We start from the raw sequence: 21507 nt of genomic DNA, 5'->3' as shown, positions 1-21507 counted from the left end.
ACCTCCTGACCCAGAGGCATGAGGATAACCCACTGTGTCACAGCTGACTATACCTCCCCTTTGTGTCATGTGGTAATATGAAACAGTTTATATGATCTGAAATCAACAGGTAGGTTGTGGCTAGTGGAGAAATCTAGCTGCCCTGCCCCTCCCCTGTTTCCCTCCTCCCTTTCTTCCACTTTGAGGACATCCTGAGATGGTGAAAGATGCTACAGAAATGCAAGTTTTTCCTTTGATTCTCGTTCTTTAGTGAAAGCAATAAACCTACCTGGAGCCCCTCTTTTAGCAGCTGGTAGCCAAACATTGATGGCAGGTCTTCAAAGATCATGGTGGTGTTGGGGGTACTGTTTGTGTACTGTGTAAAGAAACAGACCCATTATTCCTGACCATTAACATGTTTGTTTTTTATTCTGCTCTTGCCAGGCAATGCAATATTAGCATTCATCTTATGTCAAAGCAGACAAAAGCCCTTCCTACAACAACCAATTTCATAAAGGGTGCATGACAAGAATGGTTGAGGATTACCACCAGGTTTCAGACTGGAAGGGATTTTACAAGGAAGTATAATTTCCTGTAGGAGGCAGAAGGGAACATGTCAGCCAGCAGAGTGGATGGACAGATGTATTACAACATAGAAAAACGTTAAGTATTTTATTTTAAAAAATCTATTCACATGGTAACGTGTTACAAATGCAAAGTTGATAATATTGCAATGTTTTGGGACTGTCTCTAATTCCAAGTAAACAGGAGGAATTTGGGGGGGTTGGTGGTGGTGGTGGTGGTGGTGGAGGGGTGGGGAGGGTCATGCCATCTGCTTCAAATTCTGCCCAACAGGTCTGGGTGGGTGGCGTGGTTGTTATGGAGACACAGGCAGCCCAGGTTGACTTACAGAGTGGAAGGTGCATAATGTACACATCTGTAAACAACGTGAAGAGCAGCAGTACTGTCTGTGGAGAGAATTTTAGTCTACAGGTTGTGGACAGAAATGACAGAGAGGAAAAAGATTGCAGTTGGCATATGGTCAGTAGGGAGGAAGTTCTATGGGCTGCCAAGCAGAATGCTGGAGGGTACGTGGTCTCTGGTTAGAGATGCATCCTGTGGCCATTTAAGCAATCTGGAAGATTTGTCCTGGCGCGGCTGGATCACAACACGGCTTAGCAGCAGGGACAGGCCATTCGGCTTTTTGAGCCTCCTTCATCATTTGATAAGGTCATGGCTGATTGTGATCTCAACTCTACTTTCCTGTCTGCCCTCCAGAACCCTTGAGTCCCTTGTCAATCGAAAATCTATCTAACTCAGCCTTGAATAAGTTCAATGGGCCTACCTCCACCTCTCTCTGAGGAAGACAATTCCACAGACTAATGACCCTAATGACTTAAGAATTGCCAGAATAAGTTTATTACTGTAAGTCAGTTTAGGATTTCTCTGGAAACTCAGAAAAGCCCCTTTCGACAGTCACTCAACGTTATATCTCGGTAAGACAGGGAGAGGCAAACCCGAGGGAAGCTGGGAGCGATGTTGGGCTGGTTCCTGTAAAAATACTTGTTCAGCAAAAGGTAGAGCGTAACATACAATTACAGCATGAAATTTTCAGTTGTGTTAAAAAGCTGAATCTTTTCTGTAATTTAGGGTATAAGTTGCTTCCTAAATACTATTTAGTCAATCTAGCTTTTAGTTACAGTACAAGTCTTAAAGCATGTATTCTTGTTATGTGATCCTTTCAGCGGGACCCTGGGAATTCAAATATCTCCTTAAAAGGCATTAGTCAGAGAACGTAACAAATATTAGAGGTATACTGAAATGGTATGACATTTAGCAAACAAAGAACAGGGAGAGTTAGGGGTGCTGACTACTGAACTTAAAGGTTAAGAATGAAGTAAGGCAGCAAAAACCATTGAGATTCCAAGTTATATATGAAAATATAGAACACAAAAGTAAGGAAGGGATGATGAATTGGTAGAGGACATTGGTTGGTCCACATAGGAACAGGAGTAGGCCATTCAGTACCTCGAATGTGTTCTCCTATTCAACAAATCAGGACTGATCTGGATTCTAACACCATCCACCCACCTTGGCTCCATGTACCCACTTTCTTCCCATATCCCTTTTTACAGTTACCTATCAAACTTGTGCCTAAATACTGACATGGTGGCTCCTTCAATCACTAATTTTGATTGAGGATTGTGAAGTTCTGAAAAGTACTATGTAAAAATAAATCTCTTGCTTCTGATCCAAATCTCTTACATTTAAATCATCCAAACGTCTCCTTGTTCTAGACTCTGCAACCACTAGAAACAGTCCGTTTCTATCTAACCTACCCCATCCCTTCACAATTTTGAACACTTGCATCGAATTACCAGATAATCTCAGGAATACGGCCCCCATTTCCCAAGTCTTTATTTGTACTTGTACATTCAGAGCTGACAGCGTCCGAGTAAATCTGCTCTGCACAGGTAGTCCAGTGGTTAGGATCAATAAGTAACACAGAGGTTAAGCCAAATCCAGCTCTGGCACGCTGTGAACTGAATCACTAAGTCTGGTCATTGGTGGGTACAAGAAAAACATAAATGAAATGGACAGCAACCAGACTGTTGTAAAAACCCTACAGGTGACAAATGAGCTCCAAAGAGGGGAGCTCTTTCCACACTTACCCTGTCTGGTCCACACCAGATTACACTAGTCTCACAATATCTGGTTGATTCTTGATGCTCTCAGGGTTACTAGAAATGGGCAGAAACTGCTGCTCACATCCCAAAATGACAAAAACCCCCTCTCCTGCCTCGATAGTGTGGAGCCCAAATCTGCACATAGTAAGACTACAGTTAGAGAACTAACGCCTGGTACAGGTAAGTCATTACATCTTGACTTTAATAATCCTGCATTAAAACCCAGTTTTCTCTTTTTGATTTTTAATGGCCTTTCCCATTTGAGAATGGCTTTTAATACTTTCTGAACCTGAATCTCACCCAGCCTTCTTCATTCAAATTTAATCATTATTTTGGCTTTTTTTTTAAATTAAAAGTTACTATTCCACATCAAGTGGCAATGAATTCCATCTTTATTCCCTGTTCTACATCTTATCAATATTTCCCTGCAGCTTCCTTTGGCTCCCTGAATTACTTACAATGCCTCACATTTGATATCATGATTGATTACTACAATCTCTACTGCCACTCCTTGGTGAATTCAACTGGGTTAGTGCAGACCCGTGATTGAAGATGTTTGGGACCTTGCTGTGCTGTATAATTCAATATTACACCAGCAGTGCATTCACTCGCTGAATCCAAGGTTAGCAGGGCAGCACGTTACAAATGAACCTCCAGTCTTTTCAAGTGTGGGCCAGTGAGTGAGGGAAAACAGGTTATTTTCAAAATGTTAATTTTTAAGCTTGACTTACTGCGCACACATATCCCTCCACAGCTGGTACATCCATCAGGAGGATCGGCAAAACAAAGATGGCACAATATGGCATTGAATAGTACACACCCGCAGGCATCTTGAGTCAGCGAATCTTGCACAGCACCTGCCCCAGAAAGCAAGAAAGCAAGTCAGTGTGAGATGCTCAACAGTTCAATAGGGTGGATACTGCAAAATTGCAATATAAATTGTTGTTTCTTTTGAAATTTGGCATTCTGGCATATGTCCTGATGAGTGTAAAACAAAGAGTTTCGACAGCTTGTCTCTTTCTTCAGCAATATTACAAGCTTCCTCTGCTGACCCAAACTGAAAGCTGTGGTCAGAATGCTTCAGGTGAATAGTTCCTATCAGTACAGACAGCTGCTGCCACAGTAATGTAACAGGCTGTGCTTGAATGGCACAACTCAGAACACTTCTTATATGAATAATCAATGACATCAACCTTGCAGGAGGAAGAGGATTCATGCATAAAGCCCAAGGAAGTGCACTGCTCATTCAGCACCAATGGGATAAAATTACTGTATAAATGCTTTCCATGTAGTTCCTAGGTTTCTCCAGTCCATGAACAGAGACGCCTCTTTCACTGATCACCGGTTTTTCGAGGACATTATGGCTTGTGGAAGAGCTGCACATTACACTCCAACGTATGGAGCACAGTTCTGCACAACTGTTAGAACATGGATTTACAACTATGACATTTTTGATGGGACAGTAGTGTTGAACACTGCCAAGATTAAAAAGAGGGAAGATGAAGCGAGTCAAGTAGGTTAAGTGATGCCAAGTTCCCGGTTTCTCAAAGCCAGAATGTCTGCAGGCTCTGGGAGAACTCAAGCAAGGAAGGAATCCTGTTGAAGCCTGCTCCTTTTTGGCAGCATTACAGGTTTAATAAGGATTTCATATTATAGGCCAGGGCTTGGGAGAGCCATCCAAAAATTTACTGAATCCACTAACTGAGGCATCCTATGAAGTAATAAAAATCCCTCAGTTTTGGTATCATCCTCGTAAATTTTTGTTTCACTTTCACCAGTGCTTCTCTATGCCTTTTTCTAGTATCAAGACCAGCAGAGCTGTGCACAGTACTAAGTGTGGCCTGACCCAGGTCCTCCATAAGTGTAATGTAACTTCACTAATTTTGGATTCTTTATCTCTAGAAATAAATCCCATTGCTTTGGCTAGGTCCAATCATTAACATAAATTATAGACAGTAGTCCCAGCATTGATCCTTGTGGAGCACCACTTTCTAGCTTTTGCCAATCTGAATAACTAACTTCTAGCTCTCTGCTTTCTGTATTTAACCAATTTGCTAAGCATTCAGCCATTTCTCCCCCATCTGTTTACCCTATAACTAGCTTGCTTATTTTCCCACATTTACTGGAATACATTTCTCTTAAACCCTACTGCTTATGTTTAAAGATTTCCTACCGTCTTCCTGTCTCTTTGCTTTTTAAGGTTTTTTCCCCAGTTTGCCTACTTTAGTTGCACCCTTATTTCCTCATAACTTGCTCTTTTCCAAACTATTAGCTTGATCTTTGTCCTACTTTATGTCACCCTTTGACCCTAATCTTAAACCTCACTATGCTGTGATCACAATTATTACCTATATTAGTACTGGTTATTATAACAATTACAAGATCCTGTAATGATGCTTTCCTTCTTGGACTTCTCACACACTGAATGGCAAAGGAGTCCCGTATTCGCTGTCAAAACTCCATTTTCTTTTCTTCTTTTGTGAATTCTTCTGCCAGGTTACCTGAAGTCGTTGAAATCTGTCGTAAATGATGTTCCATTCCTGCTAATCATAGATTTGTCTACACATTACTTCTTCCAGTTCCCTTCCACTATTCGGCACTCTATAGTACACCCTTATTAGGGTGATGGATCCCACTAGGAACATAAAAACAAGAATAGGCCATTTAGCCCCTTCAGCTTGTCCCGCCATTTAATGGGCTCGAACTCCAAAAAGCTGCCATTTCCCCACTTCCTTTAATCTCTTTGGTTAACAGAAATCCATCAATCCCAGGTGAAACATTCTGAACTGAACCAGAACCAATCGCTGTTTGTGGAAGAAAGCTTCAAACTTTTACAACCCTTTGTGTGTAGAGGAGTTCCCTAACTTCACGCCTAAAAGGCCTGGCACTAATTCTTAGACTATGCCCCCTAGTTCTAGACTCCCCCAACCAGTGGATACAGTTTGTATGACCTTATCTGCTCCTCTGAAAACGTTGATCAAATCGCCCCTTAACCTTCTATGTTCCAGGGAATACAACCCTACTTTGTAGAATCACTCCTCACAATGTCACTGGGCCTTCAAGTACATTCAGGTAAATCTACACTACACTCCCTTCAAGGTCAATATATCCTTCCCAAGGTATCCAGAACTGGTCACAGTGACTCCAGACGTGGGTTAACCAGGCATTTGTATAGCTGAAATATGGTTTTTAACCTTCTCCCTTTTTGTCCTTGGACTCAATCCATGTAGATTCTGTATCTATCTTATTGCTAGTTACATACTTCTTCCTACTGCCATTACATTATATTTAATTAGAGCAGCTACTCCTCTCCCCTCCTAAATGTTGCAAAATTATTGCCAATCCTCTTCTCTATGTAGCCATGTTTCAGTCAGCCCTTTACCTTTACATCAGAATCATTGCGACAAACTGTCTCAATTTCATTCATTTTGTTATGATATGAACCTTGAGTCCTACCATATCAACCTTGAGCCTTTTTTGCACCTTTGCCAATGTCATTTCTAAGACAAGATGAGGTGCTAGACCAATTAGCCAGGATTCTCAGATTTTTGCGTTGAAAAGGTTTAGGACATAATGAAACTCATTTGATTCATTCACTCAGAGGCAATCATCGTCTGTCTCAGCGTACATCTGCAATCCATATAAAAATCCTACACTTACATGTACCTCAGGCTTCTTTTTACTTTAGGTGGTCTGCCAATACAGCTCTGTTGGTACATATAAGCTAACTTCACTAAGGATTTTTTACTTTTCATAAAAGTAGCCGGATCACAACACTAGCAATATCCTATAATATCTTAACTTGCTAGTCAGTCCTTCAGCATACTTACCCAATGAGATGCTTTATGCTTTCACAATTAGTAGTCTGACAGGTAGTGGGGGGTTTACTCCTCAGCAGATACAGCAGTAAATCAAATACAAGCTTAATACAATTTTTCTTTACAATTATATTAAAAGGGAAAAGGTTTACAAACAGATGCAAATGAAAATAAGGAAATGACAAACTCAGCCTACGGAGTAGAGGAAGAGGAAAGGAAACCCGACATTATATTGAACTAATGACAAACCAAGCAATGGAACTTGCTAAAGTTAACAAACATAAAAGTAGTATTTTTGAAAAATGGCAGTAAAGACTGACAAATACCCAAAACTTGATGGTTTCTACCCAAAAGTTTCATAAAGGAAATTGGAGACACTTTAGCCAAAGTGCTTCCAAAGTGCTCTTGATTCAGGAATTGTCATTTTAGATTGGAAAATTGCAAATGCAACTCTGTTATTTAAGAAAGGAGAGGAAGGAAAAACCCCGGAAATTATCGGCCTATTAGTCTAATATCTGTGGTGAAGTTATTGGAATCGATAATTAAGGAGAGTGCAGCTGAACACTGATAACAATTTGAGCTGATTAAAGAAAGCCAATATGGATTTGTAAAGGGTTGCTCATGTCCAATTTCTGGGGGAAAGTAACTACAGTAACAGACAAGGGAACATTAATGGATGTAGTTTATATGAACTTCCAGAAGGCCTTCAATAAGCTTCCACATAATAGAACACAAGTTAAAATTAAAGCTCATGAAAATGAAGGCAAATGATTGACCAGGTTAGGAGACTGGTTGGTGGTAGCAGGCAGGGTGTAGGATAATGGGTATTTACTCGATTTGGAAGTGACTATGTTCTCTGTACAAATGCTGAAAGTTTCCAGCATTTACTGTTCTTGTATCTTGGTGAAGAGATTTTGTATATTCTTTCTGGCTTTTGTCATTTTATTAATGAGGTATCAATTAATTATGCCCTAACCAATATTTTGTACAAATACATCATTACATTCTTTCCTCCTCTATTCGATACTCTGCGTTTATAAAAAGCAAAACATCCTGCTGGTTTTATTTAAAAAATGGCTTTTATCTACCTGCAGTCGTACAGTGATTTCAAAAAATCTTTCAGGGACTTTGTACCATACTGGACAGGAGTTACTTTAACATTTTTTGAAAGATGTGATAAGGTGCATCATAAATGCAACAGCAGACGACAAAAATGTGTGAGTCAACTACATGTGTGCGTGGAGAGCAAAATAGTTGAAGGATAAGGTGGATATGTGTAGTTAAACCATAAGACGTGGGAGCAGAAGTAGGCCATTCGGCCCATTGAGTCTGCTCCGCCAGTCAATGAGATCACGGCCAATCTGATAATCCTCAACTCCACTTTCCTGCCTTTTCCCCATAAACCTCGATTCCCTTACTGATAAGACTAATCTAAATTAATAAGTTAATCGATCAAAAAGGAAAAGATTTGGTTCACCTTGTCACGACTCACTGGGGACAGTGCGCTGTAATATCAAACCCCACTGGGGATAGTGCGCGGTAATATCAAACCCCACTGGGGATAGTACGCTGTAATATCAAACCCCACTGGGGATAGTGCGCTGTAATATCAGCCTCACTGGGGATAGTGCGCTGTAATATCAGCCTCACTGGGGATAGTGCGCTGTAATATCAGCCTCACTGGGGATAGTGCGCTGTAATATCAGCCTCACTGGGGATAGTGCGCTGTAATATCAGCCTCACTGGGGACAGTGCGCTGTAATATCAGCCTCACTGGGGACAGTGCGCTGTAATATCAGCCTCACTGGGGATAGTGCGCTGTAATATCAGCCTCACTGGGGATAGTGCGCTGTAATATCAGCCTCACTGGGGATAGTGCGCTGTAATATCAGCCTCACTGGGGACAGTGCGCTGTAATATCAGCCTCACTGGGGACAGTGCGCTGTAATATCAGCCTCACTGGGGATAGTGCGCTGTAATATCAGCCTCACTGGGGATAGTGCGCTGTAATATCAGCCTCACTGGGGATAGTGCGCTGTAATATCAGCCTCACTGGGGATAGTGCGCTGTAATATCAAACCCCACTGGGGATAGTGCGCTGTAATATCAGCCTCACTGGGGATAGTGCGCTGTAATATCAGCCTCACTGGGGATAGTGCGCTGTAATATCAGCCTCACTGGGGATAGTGCGCTGTAATATCAGCCTCACTGGGGATAGTGCGCTGTAATATCAGCCTCACTGGGGATAGTGCGCTGTAATATCAGCCACACTGGGGATAGTGCGCTGTAATATCAGCCTCACTGGGGATAGTGCACTGTAATATCAGCCTCACTGGGGACAGTGCGCTGTAATATCAGCCTCACTGGGGACAGTGCGCTGTAATATCAGCCTCACTGGGGATAGTGCGCTGTAATATCAGCCTCACTGGGGAGAGTGCGCTGTAATATCAGCCTCACTGGGGATAGTGCGCTGCAATATCAAACCCCACTGGGGATAGTGCGCTGTAATATCAGCCTCACTGGGGATAGTGCGCTGTAATATCAAACCCCACTGGGGATAGTGCGCTGTAATATCAAACCCCACTGAGGATAGTGCGCTGTAATATCAGCCTCACTGGGGATAGTGCGCTGTAATATCAGCCTCACTGGGGATAGTGCGCTGTAATATCAGCCTCACTGGGGATAGTGCGCTGTAATATCAGCCTCACTGGGGATAGTGCGCTGTAATATCAGCCTCACTGGGGACAGTGCGCTGTAATATCAGCCTCACTGGGGATAGTGCGCTGTAATATCAGCCTCACTGGGGATAGTGCGCTGTAATATCAGCCTCACTGGGGATAGTGCGCTGTAATATCAGCCTCACTGGGGACAGTGAGCTGTAATATCAGCCTCACTGGGGATAGTGCGCTGTAATATCAGCCTCACTGGGGATAGTGCGCTGTAATATCAGCCTCACTGGGGATAGTGCGCTGTAATATCAGCCTCACTGGGGATAGTGCGCTGTAATATCAGCCTCACTGGGGATAGTGCGCTGTAATATCAAACCCCACTGGGGATAGTGCGCTGTAATATCAAACCCCACTGGGGATAGTGCGCTGTAATATCAGCCTCACTGGGGATAGTGCGCTGTAATATCAGCCTCACTGGGGATAGTGCGCTGTAATATCAGCCTCACTGGGGATAGTGCGCTGTAATATCAGCCTCACTGGGGATAGTGCGCTGTAATATCAGCCTCACTGGGGATAGTGCGCTGTAATATCAGCCTCACTGGGGATAGTGCGCTGTAATATCAGCCTCACTGGGGATAGTGCGCTGTAATATCAGCCTCACTGGGGATAGTGCGCTGTAATATCAGCCTCACTGGGGACAGTGCGCTGTAATATCAGCCTCACTGGGGATAGTGCGCTGTAATATCAGCCTCACTGGGGATAGTGCGCTGTAATATCAGCCTCACTGGGGATAGTGCGCTGTAATATCAGCCTCACTGGGGATAGTGCGCTGTAATATCAGCCTCACTGGGGATAGTGCGCTGTAATATCAGCCTCACTGGGGATAGTGCGCTGCAATATCAAACCCCACTGGGGATAGTGCGCTGTAATATCAGCCTCACTGGGGACAGTGCGCTGTAATATCAGCCTCACTGGGGACAGTGCGCTGTAATATCAGCCTCACTGGGGATAGTGCGCTGTAATATCAGCCTCACTGGGGATAGTGCGCTGTAATATCAGCCTCACTGGGGACAGTGCGCTGTAATATCAGCCTCACTGGGGACAGTGCGCTGTAATATCAGCCTCACTGGGGACAGTGCGCTGTAATATCAGCCTCACTGGGGATAGTGCGCTGTAATATCAGCCTCACTGGGGACAGTGCGCTGTAATATCAGCCTCACTGGGGATAGTGCGCTGTAATATCAGCCCCACTGGGGATAGTGCGCTGTAATATCAAACCCCACTGGGGATAGTGCGCTGTAATATCAGCCTCACTGGGGATAGTGCACTGTAATATCAGCCCCACTGGGGATAGTGCGCTGTAATATCAAACCCCACTGGGGATAGTGCGCTGTAATATCAGCCTCACTGGGGATAGTGCGCTGTAATATCAGCCCCACTGGGGATAGTGCGCTGTAATATCAAACCCCACTGGGGATAGTGCGCTGTAATATCAAACCCCACTGGGGATAGTGCGCTGTAATATCAGCCTCACTGGGGATAGTGCGCTGTAATATCAAACCCCACTGGGGATAGTGCGCTGTAATATCAAACCCCACTGCTCCCTGAGCCATGACAAATGTGAAAAGTTTGATCAACCCACCTAATTGCTTAATTTAGGTAACAGAATAGGAGCACCAGGTTTGTAAACTTAATAAGTAAATAACTGTTTATTGAACAAATTGTCTTTAACCAGTTGTAAAAGAAAGAAATATGAACTGCTAATTTCTTTACAACCTTAATGAATGGTCTTGTTCTGATCAATACTTCTTGGATTAGCCCTGGAAGACTTTTCCCTCAAAACTTGTTACACCACACAGTCCATCAAAACAGTCTTCTTCAACCTTGTTATATAATTTTGTAATTTTATCATTTAGTCTTCACACACCTATCAACAATGTATGCCATCCTCCAACTTAGAAAAGGTTTTTAATTACAGTGCAGCCAATCTATGGCCTCTAAAAGTGAGTTTGCCAATGAGTTCTAATTATTGACAGCTTTGTCCTGTCCCATGTCAACTAAGAACTAAGTTCAGACTGTCAAGCACATTTACAAAGGTCTTTACAATCAGAGAGAATACATTCAGTCCGTCACTTCTGAATGGATTCCAATTCAGAGTTTGCAGCTGAACTGCCAGTGTACTACTTAGATTCTGCCAGAAAGAAAATTGTTCCACAAGTCAAAGCAGCAGCAGAAGAAATTCACAAAACCAGAAAACATTATAGCATAAAAACAATCATTGGCCATTGTCTGTGCATCTTAATTGTATCCCATTCTCCTCTTCATTTACATACCTTTTAACTTCATTCTTTATAATTGTTATGGGCAGGATTTGTGTTGACCCTCCCAGTCCGTAATCAGGATGTTTGTATGTAAGATGTATATACTTCCTTACCCTCAGAGTGAGTTTTCTTAATTAAAAATAAATTCCAGCCGCAGGCTTTCAGGTGATTTTTAAAATTAAAGGAAGTTATTTATTATAATACACTCGCTCCGGATGTTCGAATCACTCGCTCTGAAAAAGAGTCATACAGGCTCGAAACATTAACTCTGTTTCTCTCTCCAGCATTTTGTTTTTGTCTCAATCACTTGTCTTACTCACACTATCACACATGCAAAAATTAGATACAGATGAAGCTAAAGCCATAATTATGAAAACTGAATTTATAATTCAGTCTTTATATCGATGCAGGCCTGATGTCAACTTGGTTGAATTCTTGCTTTAGTTGGAGTGAAGGTTCTTTAGAAACAAAGGATTCTCATGAAGCTGCGAAGTCTCCTGTAGACAAATAGCCAGGAGGTTGGTTCTCAGATAGACTTGAACGCTGGAACAAGACTTTCAGCTATGATAGTTCAGCTGTTTCAGGTGTTTCTCTCACACACCCGGATTTGCTTCAGGGTGTATTATAATGCAGTCCTGGACAGGTAATTCCAGTCACATGATTGCAGGGTTAACATTTCTGGGGTCCAGACTACTATGATACAATAGCCAATGGGGTCATGAGGACTCGAAACGTCAACTCTTTTCTTCTCCGCCGATGCTGCCAGACCTGCTGAGTTTTTCCAGGTAATTCTGTTTTTGTTTTGGATTTCCAGCATCCGCAGTTTTTTTGTTTTTAACTCTTATCTCTGTCCCAATTTGAGCTCCTTTTTTCAATATGGCACTCTGAGACCAACAGCCTAACAATAGGAGGAGATTGTGCTGGTACTGTCACTGGACTAGCAATTCGGAGGCCCGGGCTAACAGTCTGCGGACACGGGTTCAAATCCTAGCACAGCCGGTGGAATTTAAACTCAGTTAATAAAAGCATGAAACCAGTCTTCAGCCAATTCGATTCACTCCACATGATATCAAGAAACAGCTGAAGGCACTGGATACTGCAAAGGCTATGAGCCCTGGCAACATTCTGGCAATAATGCTGAAGACTTGTGCTCCAGAACTGGCTGCACCCTTAGTCAAGCTGTTCCAGTACAGCTACAACACTGACATCTACCCGGCAATGTGGAAAATTGCCCAGGTATGTCTCATCAACAAAAAGCAGGACAAATCCAACTCGGTCAATTAACACCCCATCCGTCTACTCTCAATCGTTAGCAAAGTGATGGAAGGGGGTGTCGACAGTGCTAACAAGCAGCATTTACCGAGCAATAATCTGCTCATTGATGCTCAATTTGGGTTCCGCCAGGGCCACTCAACTCCTAATCTCTTTACAGCCTTAGTCAAACATGGACAAAAGAGCTGAACTCAGGAAATGAGGTGGGAGTGACTGCCCTTGACATCAAGGCAGCATTTTACCATTTCCAGTCTGGCCTACATGTGACTCCAGGCCGACAGCAATGTGATTAACTTTTAACTGCTATCTGAAATGGCCTAGCAAAAGACTCAGTTCAATGGCAATTAGGGCTGGCCAACAAAAAAGAACAAAGCCAGGAATTTCCTCAGTGGTTAGACCCAAAAAATGCTCTTCAATTCTCCCCCCATTCTGTCACTATCAAACTCTGTTTAAATTTCCTGTGAATCTCATTTCTGTTGATTTTACCTTCCACTGTATTTTAACAATTGTGGCCCAAGGAAAGTACCAACTTGCACCATGTAAGTATGAACATTAAACTTTTAGCTCATTCAACCAACGTCCGTGCACATTTAAAACCAGCAACCAGGGAAAGTTGTTCGATTAAAACCGAAAACAGTGGTCAGTGAGGGTTAATGTTTTTAAAAACTCCAAGAATCAGAATAAAACACCAGTAAAATCACTGTTTCCCGTTAGATTTGAAAATCTGGTAACTTTAAGCGAGCCTCAGAGAAAATGTTTTTGTAGGAAATGCATACCCAAGATTCTGTAACTTGTAGAGGGGACAGTTATACGAGCAGAGGTGGTGTGATCAGATCCAGGGACTGATAGACGGCTGCAAGTAAGATTGAGAGGATTTGAAGATATTTTGCTTAAACTTGCTACTCACTCACACCCAACATTGTGATTTTTTTTTTAGGCTATGTAATTAATTAGTGCCCTGGTTACCTGCGTCTCTGCACCCAAATACGGAGAAAATTCAAGGGCCAATGTTTAAACAGGTCTGAAATTCATTCCTCTTGCCGATCGAAAATAACACTAAATTTCTCCAGATGTTGACAGTCTGATTACTACACAATACATCATCAGCAAAATCATGAGCTGCTTGCTGGAATAGCAGAGCTCACTTTTAAACCAAGGTATTTGTTAGCTAATTTCTCCCATCCCCAGCCTACAGGCACTGTCCAGTCTCAGAATAGCTGCAAAAGCACAAACTTGAGTACATTTTGCAAAGGTCAATTGTACACTCAAATCAGATGGTACAATAGAAACAGTTTTCAGAGAAACAAACAGGCAGTGATAGATTTACCTTCTTCCCACAATAATGTTCTCACACAAAATCAGAGAAACATTTTAAATAATAGAATAGCTGGATGGCTGCAATTAAGTCCCAGTCAGTAATATAACTATGGACAGGGAAGCAAGCATTAGCACAATGGTAAGCGCTGTGTGAATGAGCACCTGAACATTCGTATTTTTTCTGTCCCCAAGGCAGCCTTGGATGAAAACTACAGAGCATTCTGCACATAAATACACCTAAAGCTGTGTTTGCCAATTATACAGAAATGAGATGTACAAGATCATGAGGGGCATAGGCAGGGTGTTCCCCTTAGTTGAAGGGTCAGTCACAAGGGGACACAAGTTCAAGGTGAGGAGCAGGAGGTTTGGGGGGATGTGCGGAAAAACTTTTTTACCCAGAGGGTGGTGACGGTCTGAATGCGCTGCCTGGGAGGGTGGTGGAGGCGGGTTGCCTATATCCTTTAAAACGTACTTAGAAGAGCATTTGGCCCATGATATCATTCAAGGTTATGGGCCAAGTGCTGGTAAATGGGATTAAGTAGGTAGGTCAGGTGTTTCTCATGTGTCGGTGCAGACTTGATGGGCCAAAGGGCCTCTTCTGCGCTGTGTGATTCTGTGATATCCTGGAGGCCAGATGTTTAAAGTTTCTGAGGGATCTAGTGGGCAAGGATTATAGAGATGGAAGGCAGGGATTGGGAAAGCAGCAGAACTAGTGACTGGAGCAGAGACTACGTTGACAAGTATTGGGTTAAATAGGTGGTATAAAGGGTAATGGGAAAAGAGCAAGTGTACAGGATTTGGGCCACTGTTCAGCTAAATGACATACACCAGAGTGTCTGGGTCAAACAGCCAAGTTTACATCTTGTGATTGTTATGTAATTGGGTTGTTTGGGCTTTAAGAACCAGATTGGCAGGGTTCATTGTTCAGAATTACAAGTTGGGCATCGACTGCAGAAATTCCCTGTACATAAACGGTATACCATAACTCCTGGAGGAGGATTTTCAGAGAGTCACTTATCCAAAAAAGCCAGTTATACACAACCATGTAGTGATTGATATGAAGCAAGTGTAATCTGCTGGGGTTCATCAAAATCAAGGTGCACCCTTTAAAAAGTCCGTTCTGGTTGAAGATTGTATCAGGTTTGTGAGGTACAATGCTGGCCTCATTCACTTGACTGTCAGCCATGTTGACTGACTACACTCTCATGGGTTTGTGCAGTTTTACAAGAAAGTATAACACAGGACAGATAGCACACAGCCAAACAAAATACTATGGCATGCTGGCAGAGAAGAACATGGCAGAAGTTGCTTCTCAATGAAAAGTGACAAATTGCAAGGTGTCCAGACAGGAAGTTGCCAAGAATGTATCAATGTAGTGTTGCCCTGTTGTTTGACCAATCTTATTAGGGCCATTAACTAATTGCTTAAATTCTGGATCTTCCACACGACTGTCTGAAATGAGCCAGAGCAATCAGAAGTGAACAAGAGTAGTAACTTCATAGCCAGAGGGAGTCCAGTGAAAGCTGATGATGGTGTTTGCAGGTCCTGAAACAGTAAATGGCAGGCTTGTTCATTGTCCCTTATACATATCTCCTCACTAAGGCCCTCATATTGTTAGGAATACCTTCTCCTAGGGAGGTCTCACTGTGGGTAATGCTGGAAGGGGACTATTTTCCCTTCATCTCAAGACTATCAGAAGTCCAAGAGGATGTAGGCAATGGGAGAAATGATAAAAAATGATGCAAACAAAAAATGGCTTGCAGATGCAGAAATCACCTGAAAATCTTCAGATTTAGGTACTCCTCACCCTGCCTGTCTCAGCTCCGTCTCCAAATTCTGCTCGAGCTACCCAGACAAGTGCAAAAGGAGGAAACTCAAATCTCCAGAGCCACTGGCTCTAGTTATTGATGAGGCCTCCTGTGGACTCAAAGGCAAATCACAGAAAGGATCATAATTGGGGAGAATTGATTTTGAGGGAGAAAAGCCCATTTTCTGCCATAAAGAGTTTCTTGGCCTGACTGTACATTGAAACGGCACATCCAACACTGCACGGAACTATAACAATGGTCCATCGATCCCATCTCATTCAAACTGAACTGCCTGCCATTTGTAACAGGTCCTTGGGGGAATTCCAGAGGTGGAGACAGGAAGTGGAACCATTGCCAGAGACATTCCGCCTACGACTGGATAGGTACACATAGCCAGAATAGTTGAATTAGAAGAGAGATACTGGGAGGAGGATGGTGTGATGATCCACTTTGACAAAATTGACAGATAGGCCAAGAAAGAAGAGGGGAGGACAATGACCGTGGTCAAGAGATGACATCTGTAGCTTTGCTTCTGAGGTTCATTATGTTTACACAGTGAGTGTAAAGGGTGTTAAGAGTGCCTGTATCTACAAATACACAGACACAGTCTATTCACTCGCTTATATAAACATCCCACATATGTATCACTGTGGAGATGTGGACCTGCTCTATAGAGTCACTGCCAATATTTCTTTGTGTAGATAAACACATTTCTCCCCTCCCCGCAGTGGACAGGGAGCAGGTCCTGTTCCCCACCCCTTAAAAAGGGTTAGCTCCTGTCAGGACTCCCAACACCCCCAGGGGAATGGTGATGGGTCATCAACCAGGGGATAGTGTCAGCCCATCCCCACAGCCGAAGGGGATAGTGTCAGCCCATCTCACCCACCACCCCCAGGTGATAGTGTCAGCCCATCTCCCCCACCACCCCCCAGGGGATAGTGTCAGCCCATCTCACCAACACCCCACCCCGTCCAGGGGATAGTGTCAGGCCATCTCCCCCCACCCCAGGGGATAGCGTCAGCCCATCTCCCCCCCACCCCCGCCAAGGGGATAGTGTCAGCCCATCTCTCTCCCCCCAACAGGGGATAGCGTCAGCCCATCTCCCCCACACCCAAGGGGATAGTGTCAGCCAATTTCCCTCCCCCCAGGGGACAGTGTCAGCCCATCGCCCCCCCAGGGGATAGTGTCAGCCCATCTCTTCCACCCCCAGGGGATAGTGGCAGTCCATCTCCCCCCTCCCAGGGGATAGCGTCAGCCCATCTCCTACCACACCCCACCCCCACCCCCCAAGGGGATAGTGTCAGCCCATCTCTTCCACCCCCAGGGCATAGTGTCAGTCCATCTCCCCCCCCACCAGGGGATAGCGTCAGCCCATCTCCCCCACACCCAAGGGGATAGTGTCAGCCAATTTCCCTACCCCCAGGGGACAGTGTCAGCCCATCTCTTCCACCCCCAGGGGATAGTGGCAGTCCATCTCCCCCCTCCCAGGGGATAGCGTCAGCCCATCTCCTACACCCCATCCAAAGGGACAGTGTCAGCCCATCTCCCCCCCCCTCCAGGACAGTGTCAGCCCATCTCCCACCCCCCAACGCCAGGGGACATTGTCAGCCCATCGCTCCCCTCCCCACCCCCAGGGGACAGTGTCAGCCCATCTCCCCACCCCCCACCCCAAGGGGATAGTGTCAGCCCATCTACCCCACCCAGGGGATAGTGTCAGCCCATCTCCCCCCCCACCCAGGGGACAGTGTCAGGACCATCTCCCCCACCCCCCCAGGGGACAGTGTCAGCCCATCTCCCCCACCCAGGGAATAGTGTCAGCCCATCTCCCCCCCGCCCAGGACAGTGTCAGCCCATCTCCCACCCCCCAACGCCAGGGGACATTGTCAGCCCATCGCTCCCCTCCCCACCCCCAGGGGACAGTGTCAGCCCATCTCCCCTCCCACCCAGGGGACAGTGTCAGGACCATCTCCCCCACCCCCCCAGGGGATAGTGTCAGCCCATCGCCCCCACCCCCCCAGGGGACAGTGTCAGACCATCTCCCCGTCCCCCGTCCCCCCCAGGGGAGAGTGTCAGCCCATCTCCCCCACCCCAGGGGACAGTGTCAGCCCATCTCTCTCTCCCCACCCCCGTCAGGGGACGGTGTCAGCCCATCTCCCCCCCCCCCAGGGGACAGTGTCAGCCCATCTCCCCCCCTCCAGGGGACAGTGTCAGCCCATCTCCCCCCCTCCAGGGGACAGTGTCAGCCCATCTCTCCCCCCCAGGGGACAGTGTCAGCCCATCTCCCCCCCCCCCCAGGGGACAGTGTCAGCCCATCTCCCCCCCCCCCAGGGGACAGTGTCAGCCCATCTCCCCCCCCCCCAGGGGACAGTGTCAGCCCATCTCCACCCCCCAGGGGACAGTGTCAGCCCATCTCCCCCCCCCCAGGGGACAGTGTCAGCCCATCTCCCCATCTCCCCCCCCCCAGGGGACAGTGTCAGCCCATCTCCCCCCCCCAGGGGACAGTGTCAGCCCATCCCCCCCCCCCAGGGGACAGTGTCAGCCCATCTCCCCCCCCAGGGGACAGTGTCAGCCCATCTCCCCCCTCCAGGGGACAGTGTCAGCCCATCCCCCCCCCCAGGGGACAGTGTCAGCCATCTCCCCCCCCCCCAGGGGACAGTGTCAGCCCATCTCCCCCCCCCCCGGGGGACAGTGTCAGCCCATCTCCCCCCCCCAGGGGACAGTGTCAGCCCATCTCCCCCCCCCCAGGGGACAGTGTCAGCCCATCTCCCCCCCCACCCAGGGGATAGTGTCAGCCCATCTCCCCCCCCCCCCGGGGGACAGTGTCAGCCCATCTCCCCCCCCCCGGGGGACAGTGTCAGCCCATCTCCCCCCCCCAGGGGACAGTGTCAGCCCATCTCCCCCCCCCAGGGGACAGTGTCAGCCCATCTCCCCCCCCCCAGGGGACAGTGTCAGCCCATCTCCCCCCTCCCCCCCCCCAGGGGACAGTGTCAGCCCATCTCCCCCCTCCAGGGGACAGTGTCAGCCCATCTCCCCCCCCAGGGGACAGTGTCAGCCCATCTCCCCCCTCCCCCCCCCGCCCAGGGGACAGTGTCAGCCCATCTCCCCCCCCCAGGGGACAGTGTCAGCCCATCTCCCCCCCCACCCAGGGGACAGTGTCAGCCCATCTCCCCCCCCCCAGGGGACAGTGTCAGCCCATCTCCCCCCCCAGGGGACAGTGTCAGCCCATCCCCCCGCCCCAGGGGACAGTGTCAGCCCATCTCCCCCCCCCAGGGGACAGTGTCAGCCCATCTCCCCCCCCCAGGGGACAGTGTCAGCCCATCTCCCCCCCCCCAGGGGACAGTGTCAGCCCATCTCCCCCCCCACCCAGGGGACAGTGTCAGCCCATCTCCCCCCCCCCAGGGGACAGTGTCAGCCCATCTCCCCCCCCACCCAGGGGACAGTGTCAGCCCATCCCCCCGCCCCAGGGGACAGTGTCAGCCCATCTCCCCCCCCCAGGGGACAGTGTCAGCCCATCTCCCCCCCCCCAGGGGACAGTGTCAGCCCATCTCCCCCCCCACCCAGGGGACAGTGTCAGCCCATCTCCCCCCCCCAGGGGACAGTGTCAGCCCATCTCCCCCCCCACCCAGGGGACAGTGTCAGCCCATCTCCCCCCCCACCCAGGGGACAGTGTCAGCCCATCTCCCCCCCCACCCAGGGGACAGTGTCAGCCCATCTCCCCCCCCACCCAGGGGACAGTGTCAGCCCATCTCCCCCCCCCAGGGGACAGTGTCAGCCCATCTCCCCCCCCCACCCAGGGGACAGTGTCAGCCCATCTCCCCCCCCCAGGGGGCAGTGTCAGCCCATCTCCCCCCCCCCCCCAGGGGATAGTGTCAGCCCATCTCCCCCCCCCCCAGGGGACAGTGTCAGCCCATCTCCCCCCCCCAGGGGACAGTGTCAGCCCATCTCCCCCCCCCAGGGGACAGTGTCAGCCCATCTCCCCCCCCCAGGGGACAGTGTCAGCCCATCTCCCCCCCCCAGGGGACAGTGTCAGCCCATCTCCCCCCTCCCCCCCCCCAGGGGACAGTGTCAGCCCATCTCCCCCCCTCCCCCCCCCCCAGGGGACAGTGTCAGCCCATCTCCCCCCCCAGGGGACAGTGTCAGCCCATCTCCCCCCTCCCCCCCCCCCAGGGGACAGTGTCAGCCCATCTCCCCCCTCCCCCCCCCCCCCAGGGGACAGTGTCAGCCCATCTCCCCCCCCCAGGGGACAGTGTCAGCCCATCTCCCCCCCCCAGGGGACAGTGTCAGCCCATCTCCCCCCCCCAGGGGACAGTGTCAGCCCATCTCCCCCCCCCCCAGGGGACAGTGTCAGCCCATCTCCCCCCACCCCCCCCCCCCCCCCAGGGGACAGTGTCAGCCCATCTCCCCCCCCAGGGGACAGTGTCAGCCCATCTCCCCCCCCAGGGGACAGTGTCAGCCCATCTCCCCCCCCCCAGGGGACAGTGTCAGCCCATCTCCCCCCACCCCCCCCCCCCCCCAGGGGACAGTGTCAGCCCATCTCCCCCCCCAGGGGACAGTGTCAGCCCATCTCCCCCCCCAGGGGACAGTGTCAGCCCATCTCCCCCCTCCCCCCCCCCCCCAGGGGACAGTGTCAGCCCATCTCCCCCCTCCCCCCCCCCCAGGGGACAGTGTCAGCCCATCTCCCCCCTCCCCCCCCCCCCAGGGGACAGTGTCAGCCCCTCCCCCCCCCCCAGGGGACAGTGTCAGCCCATCTCCCCCCCCAGGGGACAGTGTCAGCCCATCCCCCCCCCCCAGGGGACAGTGTCAGCCCATCTCCCCCCCCAGGGGACAGTGTCAGCCCATCTCCCCCCCCCCAGGGGACAGTGTCAGCCCATCTCCCCCCCCAGGGGACAGTGTCAGCCCATCTCCCCCCCCCAGGGGACAGTGTCAGCCTATCTCCCCCCCCACCCCCCCCAGGTTGTTTACTATTTATCCCCGCCCCCGCCCCCGGGTTTCTACTTTGCATCAAGTGATTCAGGGCGGGGGGCGGGGGGGGGAGGGCTGCGAGGGAGACAGACCCCGGAGCGGCGGATCCGCGGGCTCTGAGCCCGGGGCCCAGTGTCAGGCCCAGATTAACGATCACTCACCTCAGCGTCTTTGTTGTTTCCCGCAGGCTCCGCTCACCTTCATTCCCATCGCTGCATCAAAATGGCGGCGCGGCCCTGGCCCCGCCTCCGCCTCCGCCTCCCCGCCCCCTCCCCCAACCCACGCGGGGGTTAGGCCACGCCCCCCAGGGGGCCGCCCCAAAATCCAGACACACACCCCCCCCCCCCCCCCCTCCCACCCGACCCGGAAGCGACGTAAAAGTTTGACGGTAGGCGTGGGGAAAAGGGGGCGGGGCTTTATCCAGGGTTGCGGCCCGAAGCCGAGGGTCGGGGAGTGTTGTCCGCGCCTCTAGACCCCGCCCCCGGCTCCAGGCCCCGCCCCCGGCTCTAAGCCCCGCCCCTGGCCCCGCCGCCATGTTTGGATCTGCAGTCTCTGGGGGTCTCTCAGCTGGGGGTTATAAGATGCTAAACCAACTATTTCAAAGATCATCTGGGAAGTTATCTTCCATGTCCTGGTCAATATTTATTCCTCAATCAACAGTTCAGCAACGGATT

General features: G+C 48.8%; 1 protein-coding gene across 5 annotated transcripts in view; it reads right to left on the bottom strand.

The window, feature by feature from the left end:
* Positions 1 to 21089, bottom strand: part of LOC121272261 (E3 ubiquitin-protein ligase RNF167-like) — a 108190-nt gene extending 87101 nt beyond the window's left edge. For 4 of the 5 annotated variants that reach the window (XR_005941861.1, XR_005941862.1, XM_041178799.1 and 1 more), the window contains exons 1-3: positions 20995 to 21089; positions 3398 to 3523; positions 269 to 355 (exon numbers count right to left, since the gene is read on the bottom strand). Coding sequence is in view for 3 of the 5 variants with exons in the window: in XM_041178799.1 (XP_041034733.1) it covers positions 269 to 355; positions 3398 to 3496 (186 nt within the window). In the remaining 2 variants the exon portion in view is untranslated. Of the gene's footprint in view, positions 1 to 268; positions 356 to 3397; positions 3524 to 13522; positions 13600 to 20994 lie in introns of all 5 variants that reach the window. The other variant, XM_041178800.1, reaches the window with a different exon arrangement.
* Between the last annotated feature and the right edge of the window lie 418 nt (positions 21090 to 21507).

This window comes from Carcharodon carcharias, chromosome 33 (genome assembly GCF_017639515.1).
Source record: "Carcharodon carcharias isolate sCarCar2 chromosome 33, sCarCar2.pri, whole genome shotgun sequence".
In the NCBI taxonomy this organism is placed as follows: Eukaryota; Metazoa; Chordata; class Chondrichthyes; order Lamniformes; family Lamnidae; genus Carcharodon; species Carcharodon carcharias.
Note: the sequence above shows the minus strand (reverse complement) of the source record. Positions and strands in the feature narration are given on the sequence as shown.